At 35.8% G+C, this 23,588-nt stretch overlaps 1 protein-coding gene across 4 annotated transcripts in view; it reads left to right on the forward strand.

Annotated features, from left to right (window-relative positions):
• DPP10 (dipeptidyl peptidase like 10) overlaps positions 1–23,588 on the forward strand; it is a 202,977-nt gene that overhangs the window by 49,105 nt on the left and 130,284 nt on the right. For all 4 annotated transcript variants that reach the window (XM_063288718.1, XM_063288719.1, XM_063288720.1 and 1 more), the window contains one exon: positions 19,827–19,921. In XM_063288718.1, the coding sequence (XP_063144788.1) occupies positions 19,827–19,921 (95 nt within the window). The remainder of the gene's footprint in view (positions 1–19,826; positions 19,922–23,588) is intronic.

The following is a 23,588-nucleotide window of genomic DNA, read 5'->3' on the forward strand; positions in this document are numbered from 1 at the left end:
ACTCCTCTTATGTCACTACCTTTTCTTTTATTCACTCACTAAAAATGACACTATTTTGATTGAACATACATGTTTCATTTTCAACTTTGAAAGAAATGAATAACATATGAGTAAAAGATGAAAACAAAACAGGGATATAACTTCAGTAAGATTATTTGGGTTCAAATATTTAACCCAGGGTTTCTCAAACTGTGGGTCACAACTGTGGGTGAATTTAGAGGAGGTGGTCACAATATTTTTTTAATGCCAATACTGTAAGCCTTGCACAGACAGTGCTGGAACCCTGTCAAAACTCATTTTTCCTTTACTGGTGCAAATAGCAGTGGGCTTGCACAGGGAACATGGGAAGCAAAATTCACACCAAATGTTGCCAACTCTTAAAACCTTCTACCAATAACAACAACTTTCTTACCTAAAGTTTTCAACTTTTTATGGGGGATCCACACGAATTCATTTAACATATTGGGGGGGGGAGGTGTCACAGTACTTCAAAATTTGAGAAAACCTGACTTATTGCATCTCATAGATGCATCAGTAACTTCTTCAGCAGGCAATAGAAAAAAAAATGCTAATCCTCACTTTAGGTTTTTATAATTACAATTTTATCCATATACTTTAACATAATAAAATTCATAATAAACACAATAAATTATTCCAGTATGGGTGCAGCCCAGCAATAAAGTAACAAGCAGTCAAAAAGTATACCACAGACTAGCACTCAGTAGAGCAGCCATGAAGGCCTTGGAAAAGATATTCAGATGCCGTAATGTAGTTATATTGACAAAGATCAAGATTGTGCAAGCAATGGTATTCCCTGTGAAGTTCAATGGGAGCAAAAATTGGACTTCGAAGAAGCAGGATAGAAGAAGTATTGATGCTTTTGAACTTTGGTTTTGCAGGGATATCCTGGAATATCATGGATGGCCAAGAAAACAAATGAATTGATCATTGAACAAATGAACCCAGAGTTCTCATTTGAGGCACAAATAACCAGACTCAAATTTTCCTACTTTAGACACATTATATGAAGACCTAGATCTCTAGATAAGGCTCTAATGCTGGGAAAGCTGGAAGGAAAGAGAAGAGGAGGACTAGCAGCAAGATGGATAGACTCAGTTACAGTAGTAATGCACTGTTGGAATTGTTGAAGGACCAGGTTAGGGACAGATCATCATGAAGAAAATCTCTCTGTGTGGTTGCTAAAAGTCATCACCAACTTGATGACACATAATTGATCAATTAATCAATGGGTACAGCCCTTAAAGATAATGGAAATGTGGTTAAGGCACCAGGCTAGAAAGCAGGAGACTGTGAGTTCTAGTTCTGCTTTAGGCAGGAAAGCCAGCTGGGTGACCTTGGGCCAGTCACTCTCTCCCAGCCCAACTCACCTCATAGGGTTGTTGTTGTGGGGAAAATAGGAGGAGGGAGTAGTATTAGGTATGTTCCCTGCCTTGAGATATTTATAAAAATAATAAAGGCATGATTTAAAAAAAACCCTAAAATAAATAAATTATTTTTTTTTTTAAATTATTAGCTAAAAATTAAGACTGCAGGACTGTAACCCCAGTGCTAAAGAAATGTGAGTGCTTCTCTATACATAATAAAGTTATATTTAAAAATGTTAGGCTTGACTCTCTACCCCTTCCCATTTAGACTGTTGTCTGCCCTTGATTATTACAGTTTGATTATAGTTCTACATCAGGAGCAAAGTTAGATATAACTTGCTTTACATTTATTGTAGACATTCTCTGTCTCTCTCTTTATAAAAATGAAACAGGAATCCTGCATTATAATAACTATTGCTATTATCATAACCTTCTTCTCTTTTTACTAATGTTTAGTTTCACCTATGTATCTGCTGTGTGCAGCATAAAAAGGAAAGTTGCAGTCCCTTCAAAGAAACATTAGTGTGCTGTGCATAACAACATTATCCAGATTCTATTATTCATAGCAATATATTCCTAAAATTTACCAAAGACCTGAATACAGAGACACTAACAGTTTTTACTTTAGTTTTTCTTTTGTATTATTATCTCAGGAATATATTCAAAAATCCTAAAAAAAGGAAGAAAGAAAAAAATGCAGTTATTAAGAACCACTGCTTAATTTCCTCAAGAACAGCTATTTTGTTTCTTAGGAGTAGGGGTGAACAAAAGTTTGGAGGTAAATTTGATGGGTTTTGCAAGGGTACTTTAATAGCTCAGTGGCTTTGAGAGAAGCAATGGGTCTTTCATGCATCTTCTAAATCTGTTTTGGAATGGAAGTTTTGGTTGCAAAGTGAGAAGAGAAGAAACCCTTGTGTTACGGAATGTATCTCTGAAGGGCTGATGTGGTGGATTTCAGTAATGCTGCTGGTTCTCAGGAATGAGGGAGCACATTCCAAGGAGGAGGGCTAGATAAGAGGAGACACAGTCCAGAAATGGAATGTGGGAAACCTAACAGGTTCAGAATAGCCCCAGCCAGAGCCTGCCCAGGTTATTTCCCCTTAGGGTAGGTAGACCACCTTCAGTCTGGCAAGATTCGGTCTGTATGGTGTGAGCAAATAAAGAACTTAGGTTTGGCTGGATTGATTCTCTGAAGTTCTTGGGCTGGGCCTGACACCTTGTTGCTTACAGAGACATTTTATTTCACCCAACATTTTGCTGGTTACTACCCTGTGCATAACAAATATAATTACTGAATGAAAAGTAATGCTTCCAATGTTATAAGTCACCAACAGATGGCAGTACTGACACTCTAGAAGCTCTGACATGTTCTTTAGCATCTGTTCTTTCACATCAGTTGTGAGAAGTTGTTGTGAGAACAGGTTGTGTTGCTATTATTTCTGAAACAGAAACCTGTACTGAATACTCTTCAGTGTACTTTAAGTAGTGTGCCATGATTGAACTTTTGACTGTCAAAGAAGTCTCTCCAATTGAAATTCACCACTGAATACAGATTGTTTATGGTGATGACTGTGTTGGCATGAGTATTATGTGCCCCTGGGCCAACATATGTAAAGAGGGTGAATTGGGGAGAAATGAGGTGACCTGTGGCAGCAACAAAATAGTATTTTATGTATGCTGAGAGCCTTTGATATATTTGTGCTTTTGTCTGTGCAGTGTTTTTAAAATCCCCTTGGAAAAGTTTTCCAAAACACATTGAACTCCAATAAAATCATTTTTACTGACACCGGGCACTTCTCCCTCCCTCTGTTTCTTTCATAAACATTCACAATTTTAGGATCCTTGAAATAATAAATAGTTGCCATTTTTCAATTATCATTGCTTGTTTAGTAGTTACTGCAGTTTATTATGGTAGTATATTAGAAGAAATGCTGTGGAAATTCATTGTACTTAGAGATACCATGCAGTACAAACATTTGATTTAATTGGGTCATACTAAGAAGAGACTATTTATCCTATCCCCAAGGTAGTTATGCTCCTCAGTTCAGTTCTGGCCTACAACCAATTAGAGAGTATAACAGAATACTGTGAATTAATCATTCTTATTGTTTAAATAATGTTTATTGAAACTGGGCTATACTTGTTGCTCTGTGTCAGGCTTGACTATATGGACTTTCAGCTGTAGAAAAGACAGGTTACTGGTTTACCTGTGAAACCTAAATAATTTTTGCTTCCTAAAATTTCCTAATTATTTCTTGTATTCTGAGGATATTTAGTACAGTTTATGTTCAGTTTATTCTTAATTTAATTTTACTGAAATTATTGGTTGCATTCAAGCTAATTTAAGCACCATTGATTTCAGTGAGTATTATTGTTATGTTGTTATGTGATGTGATGTTATATACATTTCCTCCAGGAGGCCAAAGGGAATCTCCCTTCCTTTTATCCCACAAAATTAATGTGATATAGTTTGAGCTGAGAGAGTGTGACTGACCCAACGTCACCGAGTGAGTATTTAATGTTGAGGTTGGACTTGAACCAAGGTATCTTCTCACCTGGTCCAGCACATTGACCACGACATCACACTAAGAGTTTAAGTACTGTGAAGTGTATGAGAAATTTTATTTAGTTACTAATGTATTAGACATGGATAGTTAGGTGACAGCACCTAGCTGAACTTGGCTGATCTCAAAAAGCTAATCAGGAATGTTAGTATTGAATGAGAGACTAGTAGCAGATTCTAGGACAGTTGGCTAGATAGGGATTTTTTTTAAAAAAAATCCTGGAAAAAAGCAGTGTCAAACCACATCCATACTGCTACCAGGAAAACTACATGGATATAAATCAGGAATTTATTTTGACTCTAGAAAGTGTTTTACTGTATAAATCACTGACTACTGAGATTAATTATATAGGATACCATTTTTGCTCCTTTTCTTTAAGCCTTCATATTCCTGGAAAACTGGGCATAATGAGATGTAAAGGTATCCAAGAATAGTGCTTAAACATTTCTAACATCAAAATGTATATATCCCAGTATTCATTTCCATATTAATAAGGGTCAACTGTAGATCTTCCTTTGTTTTTGCAACATCAGTACTATGGATAGATCTGAATGGAATAAATTCGTGTATCCCAGCTGAGAGAATTATACTTCATAATAATAGATACTTAAAAATTTTGAATATGCATTTATTTGTAATATGAATGAATAACTGTTAAACGTAAATTCATACATTCTAAATTTGTATTGACATCACTTGAAAACAATTTATGTATGTATGTTGGCTACTATTTACGTTTATTATACATGTATGCACACAAGTAGGCTTTAGATTTATATCTGCCTTTTCTCTGGGAGCTCACGGTGGCATACATTGTAGGCCTTCCTTCTGTTTTTTTCCCATAATAACAATGGGCTGGGCTGGGCTGGGCTGAACTCAGTTGAGCTGAGTTGAGAGAAAGTGACTGGCCCATGGAAATCACCCAGGGACCCCAATAGCAAAGGATGGATTATAACCTGGGTGTCTCCAGTCCAGGTGCAATAGCTTAATCACTGTACTCTACTGTTATGACTTGCTGTGTAGTGAGCTTGAATTTTAACTCCCGTTTTCTCTGGATCCAATGTTCGATGTTCTATCAATTTCCGAAAGACAGGGAGAAGCTAAGTTGATAGTCTCCATTGCAGCATAGTGCTTCACTTTAATAGTATAGACAAGACTGTTCTTCTATTTTCCCTAGGAATTAAATGCCATTTCAGCTGTGGTACTAAAACAGATCTGTCAATTTGGTTTCAACTTTTGTGTTTGGAGCATAGGACTGCTAAGCAATATATTTTACCAAGTCACAAAATTATTTTCACATTGACATTAACAGAAAAAAAACATTAAAGAAGTCTTTTACTTAAAATGAAAGGGTTTAAAGTAAGCTTAAAATCTGACTTTTTCTTTTTCAAGTAGAAAAAGTTATTCAAGAAATTGCAAGGTTTAGTATAATAATGTGTCATGTAATTTATATTATTTCATTCTGCTTTTTTGTTATTTTATCTGGACTGATGAGCTTTGTTTAATGAAAATGTTTTCTTTGTAAGTCTGATTCTGACACCTGTTCTTTTGTAAAGATTCTGTTAAGTACTTACAGGTGTGAAGAATACATTCAATAGCACTTTAACATACATATCATTTTTTTTACATTTTACCATCTGCTAAGATATCTTATTGTTTGTTGTTTATTCATTTAGTCGCTTCGAACTCTTCGTGATTTCATGGACCAGCCCACGCCAGAGCTTCCTGTCAGTCGTCAACACCCCCAGCTCCCCCAGGGACGAGTCCGTCACCTCTAGAATATCATCCATCCATCTTGCCCTTGGTCGGCCCCTCTTCCTTTTGCCTTCCACTCTCCCCAGCATCAGCATCTTCTCCAGGGTGTCCTGTCTTCTCATTATGTGGCCAAAGTATTTCAGTTTTGCCTTTAATATCGTTCCCTCAAGTGAGCAGTCTGGCTTTATTTCCTGGAGGATGGACTGGTTTGATCTTCTTGCAGTCCAAGGCACTCTCAGAATTTTCCTCCAACACCACATTTCAAAAGCAACTATCTTCCTTCTCTCAGCCTTCCTTATGGTCCAGCTCTCGCAGCCATATGTTACTGTGGGGAACACCATTGCTTTAACTATGTGGACCTTTGTTGTCAGTGTGATGTCTCTGCTCTTAACTATTTTATCAAGATTTGTCATTGCTCTTCTCCCAAGGATTAAGCGTCTTCTGATTTCCTGACTGCAGTCAGCATCTGCAGTAATCTTCGCACCTAGAAATAGAAAGTCTTTCACTGCTTCTACATTTTCTCCCTCTATTTGCCAGTTATCAATCAAGCTGTTGCCATAATCTTGGTTTGTTTGTGGTTTAGCTGCAAGCCAGCATTTGCCCTTTCTTCTTTCACCTTCATCATAAGGCTCCTCAGTTCCTCTTCACTTTCAGCCATCAAAGTGGAATCATCTGCATATCTGAGATTGTTAATGTTTCTTCCAGCCTTGGATTCCTCAAGCCCAGCTTGTCGCATGATGTGTTCTGCGTACAAGTTGAATAGGTACGGTGAGAGTATACAGCCCTGCCATACTCCTTTCCCAATCTTAAACCAGTCCATTGTTCCGTGGTCTGTTCTTACTGTTGCTACTTGGTCGTTATACAGATTCTTCAGGAGGCAGACAAGATGACTTGGTATCCCCATACCACTAAGAACTTGCCACAATTTGTTATGGTCCACACAGTCAAAGGCTTTAGAATAGTCAAAAAAACAGAAATAGATGTTTTTCTGAAACTCCCTGGCTTTTTCCATTATCCATCAGAAATTGGCAATTTGGTCCCTAGTTCCTCTGCCTTTTCTAAACTCAGCTTGTACATCTGGCAATTCTCGCTCCATGAATTGCTGAAGTCTACCTTGCAGGATCTTGAGCATTACCTTACTGGCATGTGAAATGAGTGCCACTGTTCAATAGTTTGAACATTCTTTAGTGTTTCCCATTTTTGGTATGGGGATATAAGTTGATTTTTTCCAATCTGATGGCCATTCTTGTGTTTTCCAAATTTGCTGGCATATAGCATGCATTACCTTGACAGCATTATCTTGCAAGATTTTGAACAGTTCAGCTGGGATGCCATCATCTCCTGCTGCCTTGTTATTAGCAATGCTTCTTAAGGCCCACTCAACCTCACCCTTCAGGATGTCTGGCTCTAGCTCACTGTCCACACCGTCAAAGCTATCCCCGATATTGTTATCCTTCCTATACAGGTCTTCTGTATATTCTTGCCACCTTTTCTTGATCTCTTCTTCTTCTGTTAGGTCCTTGCCATCTTTGTTTTTGATCATGCCCATTTTTGCCTGGAATTTACCTCCAATGTTTCTTATTTTCTGGAAGAGGTTTCTTGTCCTTCCTGTTCTATTGTCTTCTTCCACTTCCGCGCATTGCTTGTTTAAAAATAATTCCTTATCTTTCTGGCTAACCTCTGGAATTTTGCATTTAATTGGACATATCTCCCCCTATCACTGTTGCCTTTTGCTTTCCTTCTTTCTTGAGCTACTTCTAGTGTCTCAGCAGACAGCCATTTTGCCTTTGTCATTTCACTGCCCACCTTAGCATTCCAGTCTCCTGTGATGAAAATAACATCTCTTTTAGGCATGTTGTCCAGTAGGTGCTGCAGATCCTCATAGAACTGCTCTACTTCAGCTTCTTCAGCATCCATGGTTGGGGCATATATTTGGATCACTGTGATGCTAGATGGCTTGCCCTGAATTCGAATCGAGATCATTCTATCGTTTTTTGGATTGTATCCAAGCACACCTTTAGCCACTTTACTATTAATTATGAAGGCTACTCCATTTCTTCTGTGGTCCTCTTGTCCACAGTAATAGATCTGGTGGTCCTTTGATGTGAAGTGGCCCATTCCAGTCCCTTTCAGTTCACTGATGCCCAAAATGTCTATCTTTAATCTTGACATCTCACCAATAACCACATCCAATTTGCCCTGGTTCATAGATCTTACATTCCAGGTTCCAATGGTGTGTTGATCCTTAGAACATTGGATTCACCGTTCACCACCAGCACCGTCAGCCGCTAGCCTTCCTTTCGGCTTTGAGCTAGCTGCGTCATCATGCCTGGGGCTAGTTGAACTCCTCCTCTGTTCCTCCCCAGTAGCATTTTGACCATCTTCCGACCTGGGGGTCTCATCTTCTGATGGTATACCAACATATCTCTGGTTGTACTGATCCATTTAGTTTTCACGGCAAGAATACTGGAGTGGTTTGCCATTACCTTCCCCAGGGATCGCATTTAGTCTGACCTCTCTGTCATGACCTTCCCATCTTGGGTGGCCCTTCACGGTTTAGCTCATGGCATCATTGAGGTGCTCAAGCTCCAGCACCACGACAAGGTAACAATCCTTTGCTGAAGTATCGTATTGTACCAAAGTACATATTCATGTTTAGCCTATTGAATACACTAGTTCCTTTTGGCTGCTTTCCAGAACTGTAAGCATATATTGATTTTGTTTTGTTTTGTGTTTTTTTTTTAAGAAAAAAAACAAACACAGAAAAGGCAGTATATATTTGTATATGCTCTTTACCCTTCCTTCCCCCCACCTATGTAGTGATCTTTTGCCTTTTGGTGTTCCTAGATAGACTGCCCAAAACAAATACTCATGACAGTGCTCATTTTTTTTAAAGGTCACAGGTTGTTATTTCAGTTCCTAAATTGTAAATGTCAGTGACTAATTATGCAATAAAATACTATATTGATTTGTGAGTCGCTGTAGCATTTGTTTTTGGTTACAAATTAAGATTATTATAAGCAAAAGCTATTAGTGTGTGTGTGTTTGTGCGTAAATTCAGTTCCTAAGATATTTAACAGTAGAAGAAGAAAAATTATTCCACCCTCTTTCCAATAAAAAGGAAAGTTGTCATTGCTGTGTATCATCCCAATACAAGCCAGAATGTCAGAATCAATATAGCATATTTAGTGCATTTTCTTAGGCTGTTTTAACAACCCTGGACTTTGCTGAACAACTCACTGCATTGTAAGATGTTTGGTGAAAGAGATTAGAAAGGAAGAAGAACTATATGAGTAACTGGACTTCCTTTCATTTTCCCAATACTGCTGTAATAAGTTTGGGGAACATGCTGAAGGTCTTATAGTACAGCACTCCATTAAGAAAGAACATCATTCTGTTGTCTCCAGTCACCTCTTGCCTAGAGATGATAAAGGGAGTCCAAAGTCCTCTTGTGACTGGGAAAGACTGGTAGTATATCAGAAATAGAAGCAAAACTGTGCCACTCAAAATGGTTCTTGACATACCTTAATATCCTCCTGATGATTTAATAGCATAGTTCACTTGTGGAAATATTTCATCATCTTGATGGAGCTGATTGCTCTCCATGAGTGATGATAGGCAATTCCTGCTGCTGCTAGTCAAAACCTTCTATTAGTTTCTGGGGGTATTAAGTTGGAAAAATGCATTTAGAATGATAGGAGATGGTTCTGCTTGAATAAGAGATTAGACATGAAGGTAGTCCATTTTAGTAAAGAAAGAGGATAGGCAAAGAGGGGAAGAATGTCATTTCATTCAAATACAGTAACATTTATGGATATAGCAATGTGTGCCTATCCACTTAATTTGTTTCTCCTAAGCATCTCTACATGTTAACACGAATTTGCTATTTCCAGAGGGCAGCTGACACTTGATGGTTGTGGTTGTGTATTTTTTTTTTTCAATCTAGGCTTTTGCTTGTTTCATAGGTGTCTTTTTTTTACAAAGAAGAATCAAAAGAGTTAGTGTTTTTCCACCTCAAATAAGAAAGAAAGTCAGGGTTCAGTAACAAGAACCACTACTTTATTAATGTATGCAAATGAGGTTAAACTATGGTAATTGGGAATTCAGCTGAAGAACAAGTGCAGCCACCTGCCAAGATCCAGTTATCCCTGGACTAGCCCTGCCTTGATGTAGGCAGCATGTCCATACCTGTGCTTAACTAGATATTAGTCAGTGAAGGAAGGTCCTCCCATCTAACAATTCTCTCTCTACGCCACAGGACTTTGTACAGGCAAGTGTCAAAATAGTTCCTTCTTTTCCAAACCCATAAAAACAAGTCTAGAAAGTTTATTTAGCTATGTATCAGAGGTTGCTGTGTTGTTCTCTTTCTTGTCCCACCCAGCCACTGTGAAATCCTGTTGATGGTTTTATATTGACCTATACAAAGTCAGTATTAAAAAAAAAAAAGCATGTACTGTAAAGTTATTGTCATGTAAAGTCTTGTGGAAGTGATTTAGATGTTCTCAGAGCAGTAAAGCATTGCACTTACTTTGTGATACTTGCAATCTGACTCAGGGTCTTTCATGGGAACATAATTGCTAACAGAAGCTGGAACCCTCTAGATCCAAGCCTCCTCGTCTTCTGTACTGCTTGCGAATCATGACACTATACAAAATACATATTGTACAGTAGGCCTCATGTAGCCAGCATGCTAAACTAGATAGACATAACTTCTGAGAAATATGTATATAAGCTCTATTTCTTTGTTGTTTCTCAATCTTGGTAGGTGTATTAATGTGAACTGTTGCCCAAGCAGTATTTTCTATCTAAAGAAGAAATTTCTTTCATCTCCTCCAACCAGTAACAAACTCCTCTGAAAAGAAGAGTAATTTGGAAATGCATTACATTTTTTAAAAATTGCTATATTGTCTGTTCATCCAGCAGTCTTGGATGGGGATATCACCTTATTTCGATTAAGTATTTTCTGTTGCGTTCTAACCAAGAAGATTGGAATCATGGAGACGGTATTACATCATGTAGGAAGTTCCAAGCAAGGTGGTGTTTTGCAAAGTCAGTGGTGGGTGGCAAGTCTGGTAAATTTAAAACTTTCAAATATTTGGTGAATCCCTTTGGTATAGCTCCCAGATTATGATGATCTCCAATTAATGTCTTTCTCTCCTCCAATCCAAATCACATTTCTTATCCAATCCAAATCCAAATTTCTTATCCAACTTTCATACCAATTTCTTTTCATTTCACCTTTCTTGGGTGAATAAATTATCAATATCCCATAGATTATCATAATGTCCAAATCAATACATTCCGTTTAAATTTGTTGAAGAAATGATTGCCCACTGCGGTGCAAACCACTGGTTCCCACGTTACCAGTCTTACCCTTACCCTTATACATGGCAGATCTTAAGTATACAGTTGTATCTTAATTGCATACTTTATTTAATTAGCAAATGCAGAATTAGGCAAAGATTTGTTTGTAAGTTTATTCAATCAGAAGCCATTCTCTTTTTTCAGTTAGAATACATCTTATCTATCTAGCACTATCAATCTTATTCTAATATTTCTCATGAGCAAACTCATTGACAGTCCTATTTATTTCTTTCATATTTTTTCCAATGAATATGACAAACAAGCAGATTTGATAATCACACCAAGATGGAACATATACCTTGGATTGAAATGAAAATGGATTTTATTTGGGATTTTAAACAAAAAACCTTACAAGAAAAATGATGGCACCTCTTTCTGTAAACTGACATTCAATAATCCACATTCTCAATAGGCTGATGCAAATCAGGATATGCTTAATGATGCATGTAGATTAATTAATGTGAAAATATCCCCAATTTTCCTAAATATCAAATTCTATACTGTCATAATCATTTGAACACATTACATGTTTGCTTCAGCCTTATTATTTATTGCTAGTATAAAGCATTATTGCAATATTTTAAGATTGACATAAAATAGCATTATTATTCAGAATTATTGATACAAGGTTACTAACTTCATGTTTTGTTTCCTGATCAAGTATGAAACTTACAGTATATCAAGTATTCTTGTATTGCTCCTAATCATGGAATTCAAGTGTGACTAGCTATAAAATACAAAATACAGAACACAAAAGCTTAATTAACGTAACAATAAGACAATTTTATACAATTGCATAATAAAAACATGAGTGTTAATTAGTTTAAAATATTACAATACAAAGTTATTATATATTTAAACGTACAGCTACTGCTGGGCTACAGTGCAATATAATGGATGAGACTTTTTAATAGGTCATAAAGGTGGCCAAGTAGAAATTCATGGTTCATTACATCAAACATGGCTGAGATTATCAGAGTATCATGGGAAGCCCAGATACAAAGATACAGGATTTTTTTTATAGAGGAAGACTAGAATCCAGTTTAGGGATGTACAAAATTCATTATTCTGGTAACAACATTCCAGAGACTGTTCATTTCTGGACTGAGGAGTTTTGTACTTTCTAGAATTTTGCACATAGATCCAATAAAATGCAGTTGATATTTATGATGATGATAGTAAATAAAAAGGCATTGCAAATTATTATCTCCTTCTCAAAACCATGAAACAACTGTAGCTATTCAAAAGCTCATCATGGCTGTGTTGATATCCTCCTCAAGTTGTATGGTCATAAGCCTAGAAAGTATTGCTATATATTTGAATAGGAAAACATGTGTTTCTCTAAAATAATCTAAATATTTGATACTTTTAAAATTTCTTCTTCAATTTCATAGCAATTTGTTTTATTCAGGATTTGCAGTTGGACTAGGGAACAGATTTCATCAAATCCTTCATGCTAAGGGAAAAGATTTACTAATGCACCCTTTCCTGGTTTACATATAAATGGAAATCCAGGTATAGGAATAGAGGTGAAGATCAGGTATATGGGAATACATTGTTTTTGCAACTATAAGCCATGGTATATTATTCTAAGAAAGTTGGGGCTGACAGACCACAACATTCCTGTATCTCTTATATGTGAAGGTGTGAATATGCATTCCAGGAAGACTACAGGAAACCCGCATTACCTTCAGATCAACAAAATGCACAATATAGTCCATGTAAAACCCAGGCCATGAAAATAATATACTGGAACAAAATGAGTATCCTTAGTGTGTAAATGTTATAAAATGGAGTGTTACAAATGCAAGATTCCAAATTTGTTCATTCCATGCAGCAATGAAATAAATATATGTGAATCTTTCAATACTCTGAATTTCAGTTGACTTACTTGTGGTGTAAATTGGGGGATAGCCTGGCTTTCAAGTTGTCTTTGGAAATATATATTTTTATTATTATTTTGTGTATTATAGATGTGTATATGTGAAACTATGCTGTTTCTCATGTTGTAGTATTTTTTCTTTAGTTCTGAATGGTGGGGCTTTCAGAAAAATACCTATTGTTTTAATTGATAACACGAAACAGCATTTTAGAAACAGTGGTTCTCAATCATCATACCATCTCTAAACTTCATTTCGTTGCAAGTTCACCTGTGAGCCTAAGCCGCACAAAATAGCTGCTTTAAAGAGGCTCAGCATTCCATAAGAAAACTTTCCATGGTTTAGATTAGGAAAAATAATGTATTTTTCCAAGTATGTATATTTGTATTGGACCAAAAGCTAGTTTTGTATTCTAACTCCAGCAGCAGTGGCTAGGTGGATGCCTTTTAGAAATTTGCGTATGATAATAGTACCCTGTATTATTTTGAAGATCCAGTAATAGGACCTGATAATGCATCTGAACAAGGAATTTCAACGTAATCATTACTGCTAATATGCATTACTTTAATCTATCCTTCCTCTACCTCAGAATTCTGAGAGTTGCAGCTCCAACACGTGTGAAAGACACATTTCATCATGGAAATGTAGACCTGCACTGTGGGGCAGCAATAGCTAGGCACATAGCATGTTTTGTTGAGGTTTTCCTACTAATAGATTAAGACTGCTATTGTGCCTAATCATTTTGGCCGGGTGAAAAGGTTGTATTAGATTGTCTCCTCTCACGTGCTTCATGCAAAATAGCCTGGGGGAAGAAAACCTGCCCGGACTTGTTTCTCACTTCCTCTTTTTCTCTCTGCCGGCAATGTAGGCAAGCAAGGCTTGCTCCAAAGGGAGCTAAGTCCTTTAAATGTTTTGTTTTTGCTTTTGCTTTCTGTAAATAAATTATTTTTATAGAAATGCTTGGTGTGTGACTTTTTTGACCTCTCCTGGGCTAAAGGCTTTCCCAGCATCTGCCAACGTGTTTGGGTCCTGCAGTCTTACTTCAATGAAAATGAAATTCTGTATTTGTCCCCCGCCTAGTTAAGTTCCAACTGAAGATTTCACTCAAGTACCGTACTTTGGATAGGCTAGATGAGTTCCGTCTGGATTGTTTATATAAGACCAGGCTGTTAATTCTCTCTACAGCTGCTTTATAACGTTTTGCAGCCTGCTTACTGAGCATATTGTCAGAAGTAGCATTGGTTTGCAAGCCATGGATCATCTTCTGAAAACCATCTTTGTAGAATAGCAGATCGCCTTTAGAGGGAATTCTTGGTAAAACTTTCAAATTAGTACATGGTCATATCAAGTTTTTCAAAATACTATTTGTCAGTTGCAGTACAGTTCCGCCTGTCATGTCAATGTTCCAGCCAGCTAAAGAGCCTATTATATGTAAATGTTATTTCAATATATGTGCCTGCTTAAAACAGAAATAATTCAAATATTGGTAGCATTTTAGACAAATACTTACTCATCCTGTGTCAATTATTTTGTTTCCATTATCTGTCTCATCTCAGATAGTTCTTTGAAATAGTATGAGTCAGAGAATAAAATCAGTGACTGCTTGACTTTTGCTGATCAGAGGAACCCTGATTTTTTTCCCCCCTCTTCTGTGCCCATTACACTTAACAGCTGGGGCAGTACAAATATCCTTTTTCACTTCTCTTATGTGGTATTGCATAAATATGCAACAAAACAGTCCTACGTGTGTTTTTCCAGAAGTCCCTTTTACTGTACTATTTTAGTATTTTGAACTGTGCCTCAGAAGGAAACTATACATTTCTACTTATACATAAGCCCCGTTGAGAAGAAATGGGATTTCAATCCTATCTTGGTAGTTACCTTATTGAGGAGAAAGGGACAGAACTAGAGGTGGAGGCTGAACTCTTATTTGGAGCTCATTTAGATCAATACCATCATTATTCCCCTTTAGAAACCCTTAGCCCAACTTCATGAGACCAGTCCTTAGATCCCTAAGTGCCCTTCCTTATGAGTGGAAGCTGGTCGTACCAAGATGAGAACAATGCTTCTGTAGTGATCTTTAATCTCTGGTTAAAGTGTACCTTCTATCCAATCAATTACAGGTAGTCCTTGACTTACAACCACAGTTGGGACTGGAACTTCAGTCACTAAGTGATACAGAGAGACAATTTTATGACCTTTTTTGCAGCAGTCATTAAGTGAATCATGTGGTTGTTAAGTAAATCCAGCTTCCCCCATTGATTTTGTTTGTCGGCAGCCGGCTGGGAAGGTCGCAAATGGTGATCATGTGACCTCAGGATGCTGCAACCATCGTAAACATGCTGGTTGCCAAGCACCTGAAGTTTGATCGTGTGACTGTGGGAAACGCTGCAATGGTTGTAAGTGTGAGGACTGGTCATAAGTCACTTTTTTTTTTAGTGCCATCATAACTTCGAACAGTTGCTAAATGATTTTTGATATGGTCATTTGACTAATCAATAGTTATTCATTCATTAATTCATTGCTAAATGAATGATCGTAAGTTGAGGACTACCTGTAGCTCCTCTCATAATTAGTGATAAATGAAATTCTATTAAATAAACTGAAGTTTTCTTATTAGTATTTTTTTGCTGTCCATAGACTATGACCAAGGTAGAGTGCTTCTGAAACAGAGTCTTGGCTGTTAAATAGCAAAATGAATTATATCTAGTCCCTAATGATATTAGTTCCTGGCAAATGAATCTGAATTTGCAGAGATAAGTGTCTTACCACTTTGGAGCTACATAACCATTGCAGAGTCTGTTCTTAGGTTCAGTTTAATGTTTTATGCTGGAAGGCATATTTATTGGGACCCTCTGTGAGGAGTGAACCTGCCCTTATGGCTCAGGAGTGGTCAAAACAATTGAGTGTATTTTTCTACATTACACATTTATAAGGATCTTGTGATGAAATACCTAGCAGACCCTAGGAACAAATGGAAGAAACAAGACTGTTGCAAAAGAGGCATCTCAGCTGGAGGGAAGGGTGAAGCATGAGAAAGAGGCTCCAAAGTAACTCAGTTGTGCTAGGTATAAGTTGATCTGTAGAATTATCTTAGCAGGCGTTCAAGATTCTATGAGCTTACCCTATTAATAATAAAGACCTTTCCCAAAATCCATTTCCCAATTCTTGTTTCCTGAGTCTGCCAGCCTCTCAGGGCTTGACAGATCTGTACATTTAATATATTGTGTCCCTTTTGTAAATTTTACAAGCCACCCAGATTAATTCCTTGTTATCCATTTACTTGCAGATAGGTAGCCTGCTACAACATATATTGTAAAAAATAAACTGGTAATACATTTCTCCCCCCCCCCTTGTTCTATATAATCTCTGACTGTGTTTACATTATTGCCTTCTTTATTATAAATCGTATTATTGTCAAGGACATTTTGTTCTTACAGATTATTTTATGTTGCTCATCTTTAGTTGTAACAAATAATTAATACATTCATTCATTCACTGGTGGACAGCAGAATGAACACTCTTGTGGAACAGATTTTCCTTCCCACTCTGTGCATCCTTAAGCATTCAGGTTTTTTTTTTTTTCCATAGATGTTTCTTAACAATCATCACTTTGTCAAGTTTCCATCCAATGTTTCATTATTCTGCCTAGGAAGTGTTCTTTATCAAACAAAATATCAGTGACTGGATTGATATTATAATAGAAATGGATAGGAATACTCATGATTATTGTGCTTTCTCCTGATACTTAATACTTCTGTATCTGTACAATTTTATTTTAAGATCCTTACATACTTTATCTTAACATACACCTAATATAGCAGTAATAACACCCAGTACAAGGGGAAAAAAGAGTTTGGTGCTTTGTACAGAATTATGTCTGAAAGCAGGATCCCCAAGTGACTTTTCTGTAGGCAGCTTCATTAGTTGATAACATGGTTTTCACTTAAGAAGACTTGACTCTGTGGCATTTCATTTTCTTTTCTAAAATTCACCAGCCACATATAAGTTGGAGGAGGGGGATGAAAAGCAACTTCAATTATCTTCCTCCCTCCCTTTTTTCTTTTGCCATGCCTTTATTGGTAAAATTACCTATGTGCATTACTGATGCAAAAACGTGTGTAATAAAGAACACTTACTCATTTTTACTTGTCCTTTTTATTATTGCTGCTACTACTACTACTACTACTACCACCACTGAGTATTTAAATGGACAAAAGACATTTTGTAATTTGGAAAATGCCATGTAAATTGTAAGCAAACAGGCAGTTGCTTAAGGGCAGGAATCATATATCAAGTCATGGATAGGAAGACAGACCATATTGTAATGTATGCTGCAGGTATTCATGTCGTTCCATATACAGTGCTAATTAATAATGGTTTCTCCCAGCTGTGGTCCTCTCCTCAGTATGCTCAGTAATGGAATCAGAACCATCTCTGGAGATGGGGAGTTTTAAAAAAAAATCAAGGTAGTGGGCACAACTATGCAGTTGAAGTATGTGGCACATGCTAACCACATTAAAAAGGGTGACTTTTTTTTTACTTTTTAAAAACCTTTCCTGCAGATATGACTGAATGGCATTGCTATTAATCATAAATTATTCAGAGTCAAGTTGGTAGTTTTAAATTCCAAGATAATCTTAGGTAAGTAAGATTATCTTTGATCAGCACTTAAACAATACGCATGTGTCTAATTTGGAGATCAGTGATTATAAGCCACCACCAGAGCTTTAATATCACCTAAAAGTGAAAATACTTCTCACTCAGAATAGTAGAGTTATGTGATAGCATGTGAAGGGTATTAATATATGAATCAGCTTTTATGAAATATCAACTTTTAAAGAAAAATGTTCATTAAAAAATAATTTTACTACTTAGCATTTTGGGCACATACTGCAATTCTGAGTTTTTCTGAACCAATTCTAGATAACAGATAGTGTATGTGTTTGTATGAGCATTTGCAAGTTTTAACATTTCTCCATCAATATTCATATATTTAGTAAATATTCTGCCCAGGTAGATATGTCCTTGCTCTAATTTTTTCACCAATTTTTGGTGAAAAAAATTTTTCTCCATTTTTTTTTTCATGCTTTATGGAAGCTAGGATCATTAGTAACTGCCTTGCAGGCCAACATATGGTCCCATACATCCCATCTATAAGGTACCCTCAAGATCTATTTCTGTTTCTTAAGCCACAGATATCAGCTTCTATTGACAACATTTCTGTAGTCAATCATTCACTTGCAAGATTATTCCTTCCCTTTACAATTCTTTTCATGGCTTCCACTTGACTCCCCAGAGTTTGAGCTTCCTTCAAAATATGTGACACTACAATTTGTAGTATAATCATAACTGATTTTGTAGTGTTGTTTGTCTTTCCCTGCTCCCATGTATTAGCAAGAAGAAATAATCAATGGATTTGTCTTGGAAGTTACTCTGTCATGTCCATGATCCTGTCTCCTGTTCCACCTCATTTCCCCTATTTTTTTTTCCCGTGAGAACCTGAAAACTGTTTCTGAATTCCAGTAGTGTAGGAGATTGTATATTTCTCTTGCTTCTGCTTGTTGGGAGTGTCTTCCTTTTTCAGAGTTGCTTTCACTGTCAGTTTCTGTTGTAGAACTTCCTTTCTTTGAACTGATAAATCTTCATTCTTCCTGATCAGTTGAAGTGTAGCCACTTGCAGCCTCAGAGCATTTACTTTTTCTTCAAGGGCTGCCAGTAGTTTACAGTTGCTGCAAAAATGTATGCTAGATTTTTCTCATGCAGGAAGGCAATCATGCCATAAGTGTTGTAGGTCACAAGTGCTGGCTCCTGTCCAGTCATCCTTATCACATGCTTTTCCATTTTAAGGTCTTGTAATGCTTCCTAAGATTTCTTACAAGTCATATTTAAAATTATTAAATCCTGATGTGAATAAAAGAGTTTTCAATATATTATGGTAAGAAGAAGAATTAATAGTGCTGGTGTCAAGTACATTTCAGTAATATAAATTAAAGCAACAGGGCCTGAGGACATAAAAAAAAATATCCTGATGGCTGGAGGACACTGTGCCATCTTTAATCTTAATCCAATAGATAAAATTTCTAGCTCTTTTTTTTAAAAGGGTGTCAATAATTATGATTTTTTTTTCTTTATTAGATAAAGTAATAAATATTGAGCCATAAGTTCTGCCCAGTTAGAAATTAGTCTAGTTAGTGCATGATCAGAAAGGTGACATGAAAGGAATGAAGAACCACAAAGTGTGACAATTCAAATTTATTTGCATTATATGTTCCTCTTCACAATATTGTTACTTCATGGTACAATCCTTAACAGTTTTCTTCCTTTTTGTAGTGCCATTGTATGGTTAACGTAAGTGGTATGTGCAGTTGGAACTTATTTCAGTAAAGTGTTTTGAAATGTTTAAGATGACTTTGCATAGGTGGGAGAATAAAATTACAGAGTACCAGGGAAGTAAAATAGTAAAATAGGTAAACATTCCTGTGAAGTTTTGTTTTTTTTTAATGTACAGATTTCTAATGTATTAAGTGTCCTGTCTTCTTAATTAGCAACAGTGCAACTAGAAAAGAAGTTTTAGGGTTAAGCCCACAGAGCCCCATGTTACTACTTTAAAAAAAGTCAATTGACCTTGTTTTATACAAAGGAGAAGGTATAATAACACTGAGGTGACAGAACCACCTCCATCAGTAAGTCAGAAAGACCACGAGCACTTATCTCTGAATAAATTAACAAGTCATTATCTTAGCCTAAGCACATTTTAATGTATTGGATGGTCAGTGATGTCTTTTTTTTTTGTATATTGAAAAAGCCCATTAACTAAGAAGCTACTACATGAAATATTTGCATTTTCTAATTCTTAATGCGTTTTCTATTAACAGATACAGAAGTGGTATATAAAAACAGGAATGGACATGTTGTTAAACTGAATGTAGAAACAAATATAACTACATTATTGCTGGAAAATGCAACTTTTGTAAGTATTAATTCTTTATTTTTAACAAGAGGTTACACTCCTAGGTGTTTTTCTGAATCTATACCCAAGAGTTATTTCAAATCCATTTCAGATAGAGTTTTGAATGTGACATGTTACTGTGGCATTTTCTTGCCTGCTTTATGGACTCATAGATAAATAAAGTAACAGACATTGAGACCAGCAAGATAGGAACTGATTGGTAATACAGATACATGCTCCCATTATTGTAAAAGCAAGTGATTGTTTATAACATGTGAGTGACTGAATAAACTTATGTTTAAGAATTACAGTATACTGTATCTACTTATTCTATTTTTGGTAAGAACTGTTGTTTAATAATTGCAAAATACAAACTTTAAAGAGGACAAAATAACGATGTCATGTAAAAATATAATCTTTACTGATTATGAATGTACTTACAAATTTTAGCAAATACAATATTCAACATTTATAAGGTCTGTTCATTAAAAGTCAACCTGGTTCTTCTCTGAAGGAGTCTGGTAGCACCTTTTCCAGCTAACAAATGTTATTAAAAGGTGTAACTCTAGTGAGCTGCAGTTCATGTTGCTGCAGCTCAAGTGATCAGACGTGTGTTTTAGTAACATTTATTGGTTGGAAAAGGTGCTACCAGACTCCTCCTGATATTTGGCTACAGTACAGTAACATGTCTCTCCTCCTACAATGTCTGATTCTTCTCTATCACTCGCTTAAGTTCTGTGAATTGTAACTGTTGAAAGGTTTAACTTGGAATTAGTGAAATAAAATTTGGGGTCATAATGATCTGAGAAACAATAAGTATAGAATTATATTACATTACATTTAATATAGAACTACTTTTATGTGTATAACTACTTTACTCATTGAGATTTAAAGAAAAAATATGTTTGTCACTGGAATCTGTGAAAGCAAGAAAGTTAAAGGTGAAAAGAGAAAATAATCTGCTTTGTAGTGTTGTGTTATCATGTCTCCATTTGACTATCATCCTTGTAATCTATAGTCCTGGCAATACTTATGGTCATTATTGTTAAGCACATCCCTGAGGAAGGGAGGAGGCTAGTACTAATTGTCCAGAGAGCATCCCACCCTCAATTATCACTGTCACATAGGTAACTGAATCTCAGTCCACGAAATGGGTGTTTTCCAGAAAAAGCAAGACGTGTTGCTATTCATTTGACAAAGTTATACATAATATTGCAGTCAGTCAAACAGAAAAACTCACTCCACCCTGTCTTTTAAAACAAGTAATAGCTTCTTAATTCATCAGTATGGATTACAAAGTCAGAGTAACTTTTTTATTGGTTGTTTTGGCATTTTCATAATGTTGTGGATTAGTACTATTAATATGTGTGCCACAGAGAGTCATTTGAAAATCAAAAATAGAAAAACAAACTGCAAAACAATATAATTACAAAGGAAAGGAAACATATTTCACCCAATACACTTCCTGTCAGAAGCAGATTTCATTAATTTTGTCCAGAAAAATTATCCTGCATTTTTCTCTTCCAGCTCTTTCAATTTTATGAAAGTAGATTTGGTTTTGACATTGTCTTCAAATTAGAAAATAAATCTGGGTAAATTGTTATGGGTGGAATGTAGTATTTTTATACTTGTTTAGCTGCAAGGTAACCTGGTATCTGTGTGTGTCTTTCACTGTACAATTATTCTGGCTTCCATGCTTCAATTTATTTCCAAGGTGGACATTATATAGAATTCATTGCATGGAACTTTCTCAGGCTGGGAAGTGTGGATAACTAGGGAATCTTCAGACTGATGGAGATATACGTAACAGAAAATAATGAACAATAGTAACATTGGCTACCTCCAACAATAAAGTAAACTATTTGAAGATAAAATATATAGAAAGCAATATATATATTTGTAAACTGCCCAGAGTCGCTCCTTTGGGGGGAGATGGGTGGTGGCAAAATTAAATAAATAAATAAATGTAGTGGGGCATGATCATTTCTTCTTCTGTGAAATCAAAAACTCACATAAAGCTTACAGAGTGTTGCCCCCATACTGAAACATTTGGGTTAACTTTCTTGTGGGTTAAAAAGGGTCGAAGAGGAAGAAGAAAGTATAAGATGGCAATAGAATGAAGGGCAGAAGTCATAATTCTGTGTTTTCTTTCTTTGTTTCATTTTTTTTGTTTCATTTTTATATAGTTTTTTTTTCCTTTATCTTCTTTGAGTTGCCTATACTTTTATTGTACTGAACAATTCTAATAAAAAAATTAAAAAGAAACACTTGGGTTAATTTCCTTATAATAAATAATAAAATATGGATCACTTACCCTCTCTAAAAGGTAGCTAAGAAATTTCATTCTGAGATTCCACTGATGAGTGAATCTATTCCCATTGTGGAAATACGTCTTTTAAAATGCATAGCCAACTTATGATTATGTAATAAATTCATATTACATAATAAATTATGTAATTTAATTTATAAGGTATATTCTAGAGGTGACGGACTCGTCCCTGGGGGAGCTGGGGGTGTTGACGACCGACAGGAAGCTCTGGCGTGGGCTGGTCCATGAAGTCACAAAGAGTCGGAAGCGACTGAATGAATAAACAACAATTTATAAGGATTTTTATTGTACATAATTATATTTATATGGAGTATGGATTAGGATGTAGATATGCTTACTGATGATAGTATCATCATCTGTAGTCAGTATTCAATACTTGACATACAGTATATATAAGGATCCAAACAAAAGTGCAAGACACAAACAATAAAGAAAGTGTCCCACTGATAAGTAAATACTGACTTGTCTTTACTTTATTCCAGAATAATTATTCATAAACACAATAATAATATTTTATTATTTTTTATTTATATAAAATATATTTTTAGTTATATTATTCAACACTTCTGTATACAAAACACTGATAATATCTGAGATATCTCAGAGGATTTGTTAACTGATATTTTTGTTTTCTTCTACTGTTTAAGGTGTTCTTTGGTTAATATCCCAAATACTATTACTACCAATTCTTATTCACTGGGTATTTCATATGTCTCATTATTTAATTTGCAAAAGATTCTAAACTGAATTAACCTAGACACCTCACTGAAGCTCAGGTGGACTGTAAATATTAATTCTATTCATGAATTTGAATTTTCTTTTAATTTTCTGCCTTTAAAATTCTAAACATAATCCAAACATAAATTTGCTAAGGTAGCTCAGATGTATACTTGCCTTTTTTAGTTATTAAATGCAACACTGTTGGTGGGGGTTCACCTGCTTTGGTAAGATGTCAGGTCCGTGATATTTCATGCATAAAATATATACATTTAGTATAAATAATATGCATCTAAAACCTCATGTAATATACAGTCCGGTTGTATTAAAAGAAATCAAATTAATCCCATTCTTCTTTTTCCAGGATGTCCTCCAGACTGAGCTTAAATAACATGGGATACATTCATAATTCATTTAAAGTGGGCCTGGGTATAGCATTAAATTTCAGTGGTTCTCCCTTATCTGAACTAATTTAAAAATCAGGTGTGAATATATCAGAGGACAACTGGAATAGTCATTGCAATAAATTATTCAGGGGATTCATTATGAGATTCAAGTTGCAGCTGCTGATGTTATATTTTTTAACCACAGCATTGCACTAGCTAATCCATGAATACTATTTAATATTGAATATATTATTTA

This window comes from Candoia aspera, chromosome 1 (assembly GCF_035149785.1).
Source record: "Candoia aspera isolate rCanAsp1 chromosome 1, rCanAsp1.hap2, whole genome shotgun sequence".
Classification (NCBI taxonomy): domain Eukaryota; kingdom Metazoa; phylum Chordata; class Lepidosauria; order Squamata; family Boidae; genus Candoia; species Candoia aspera.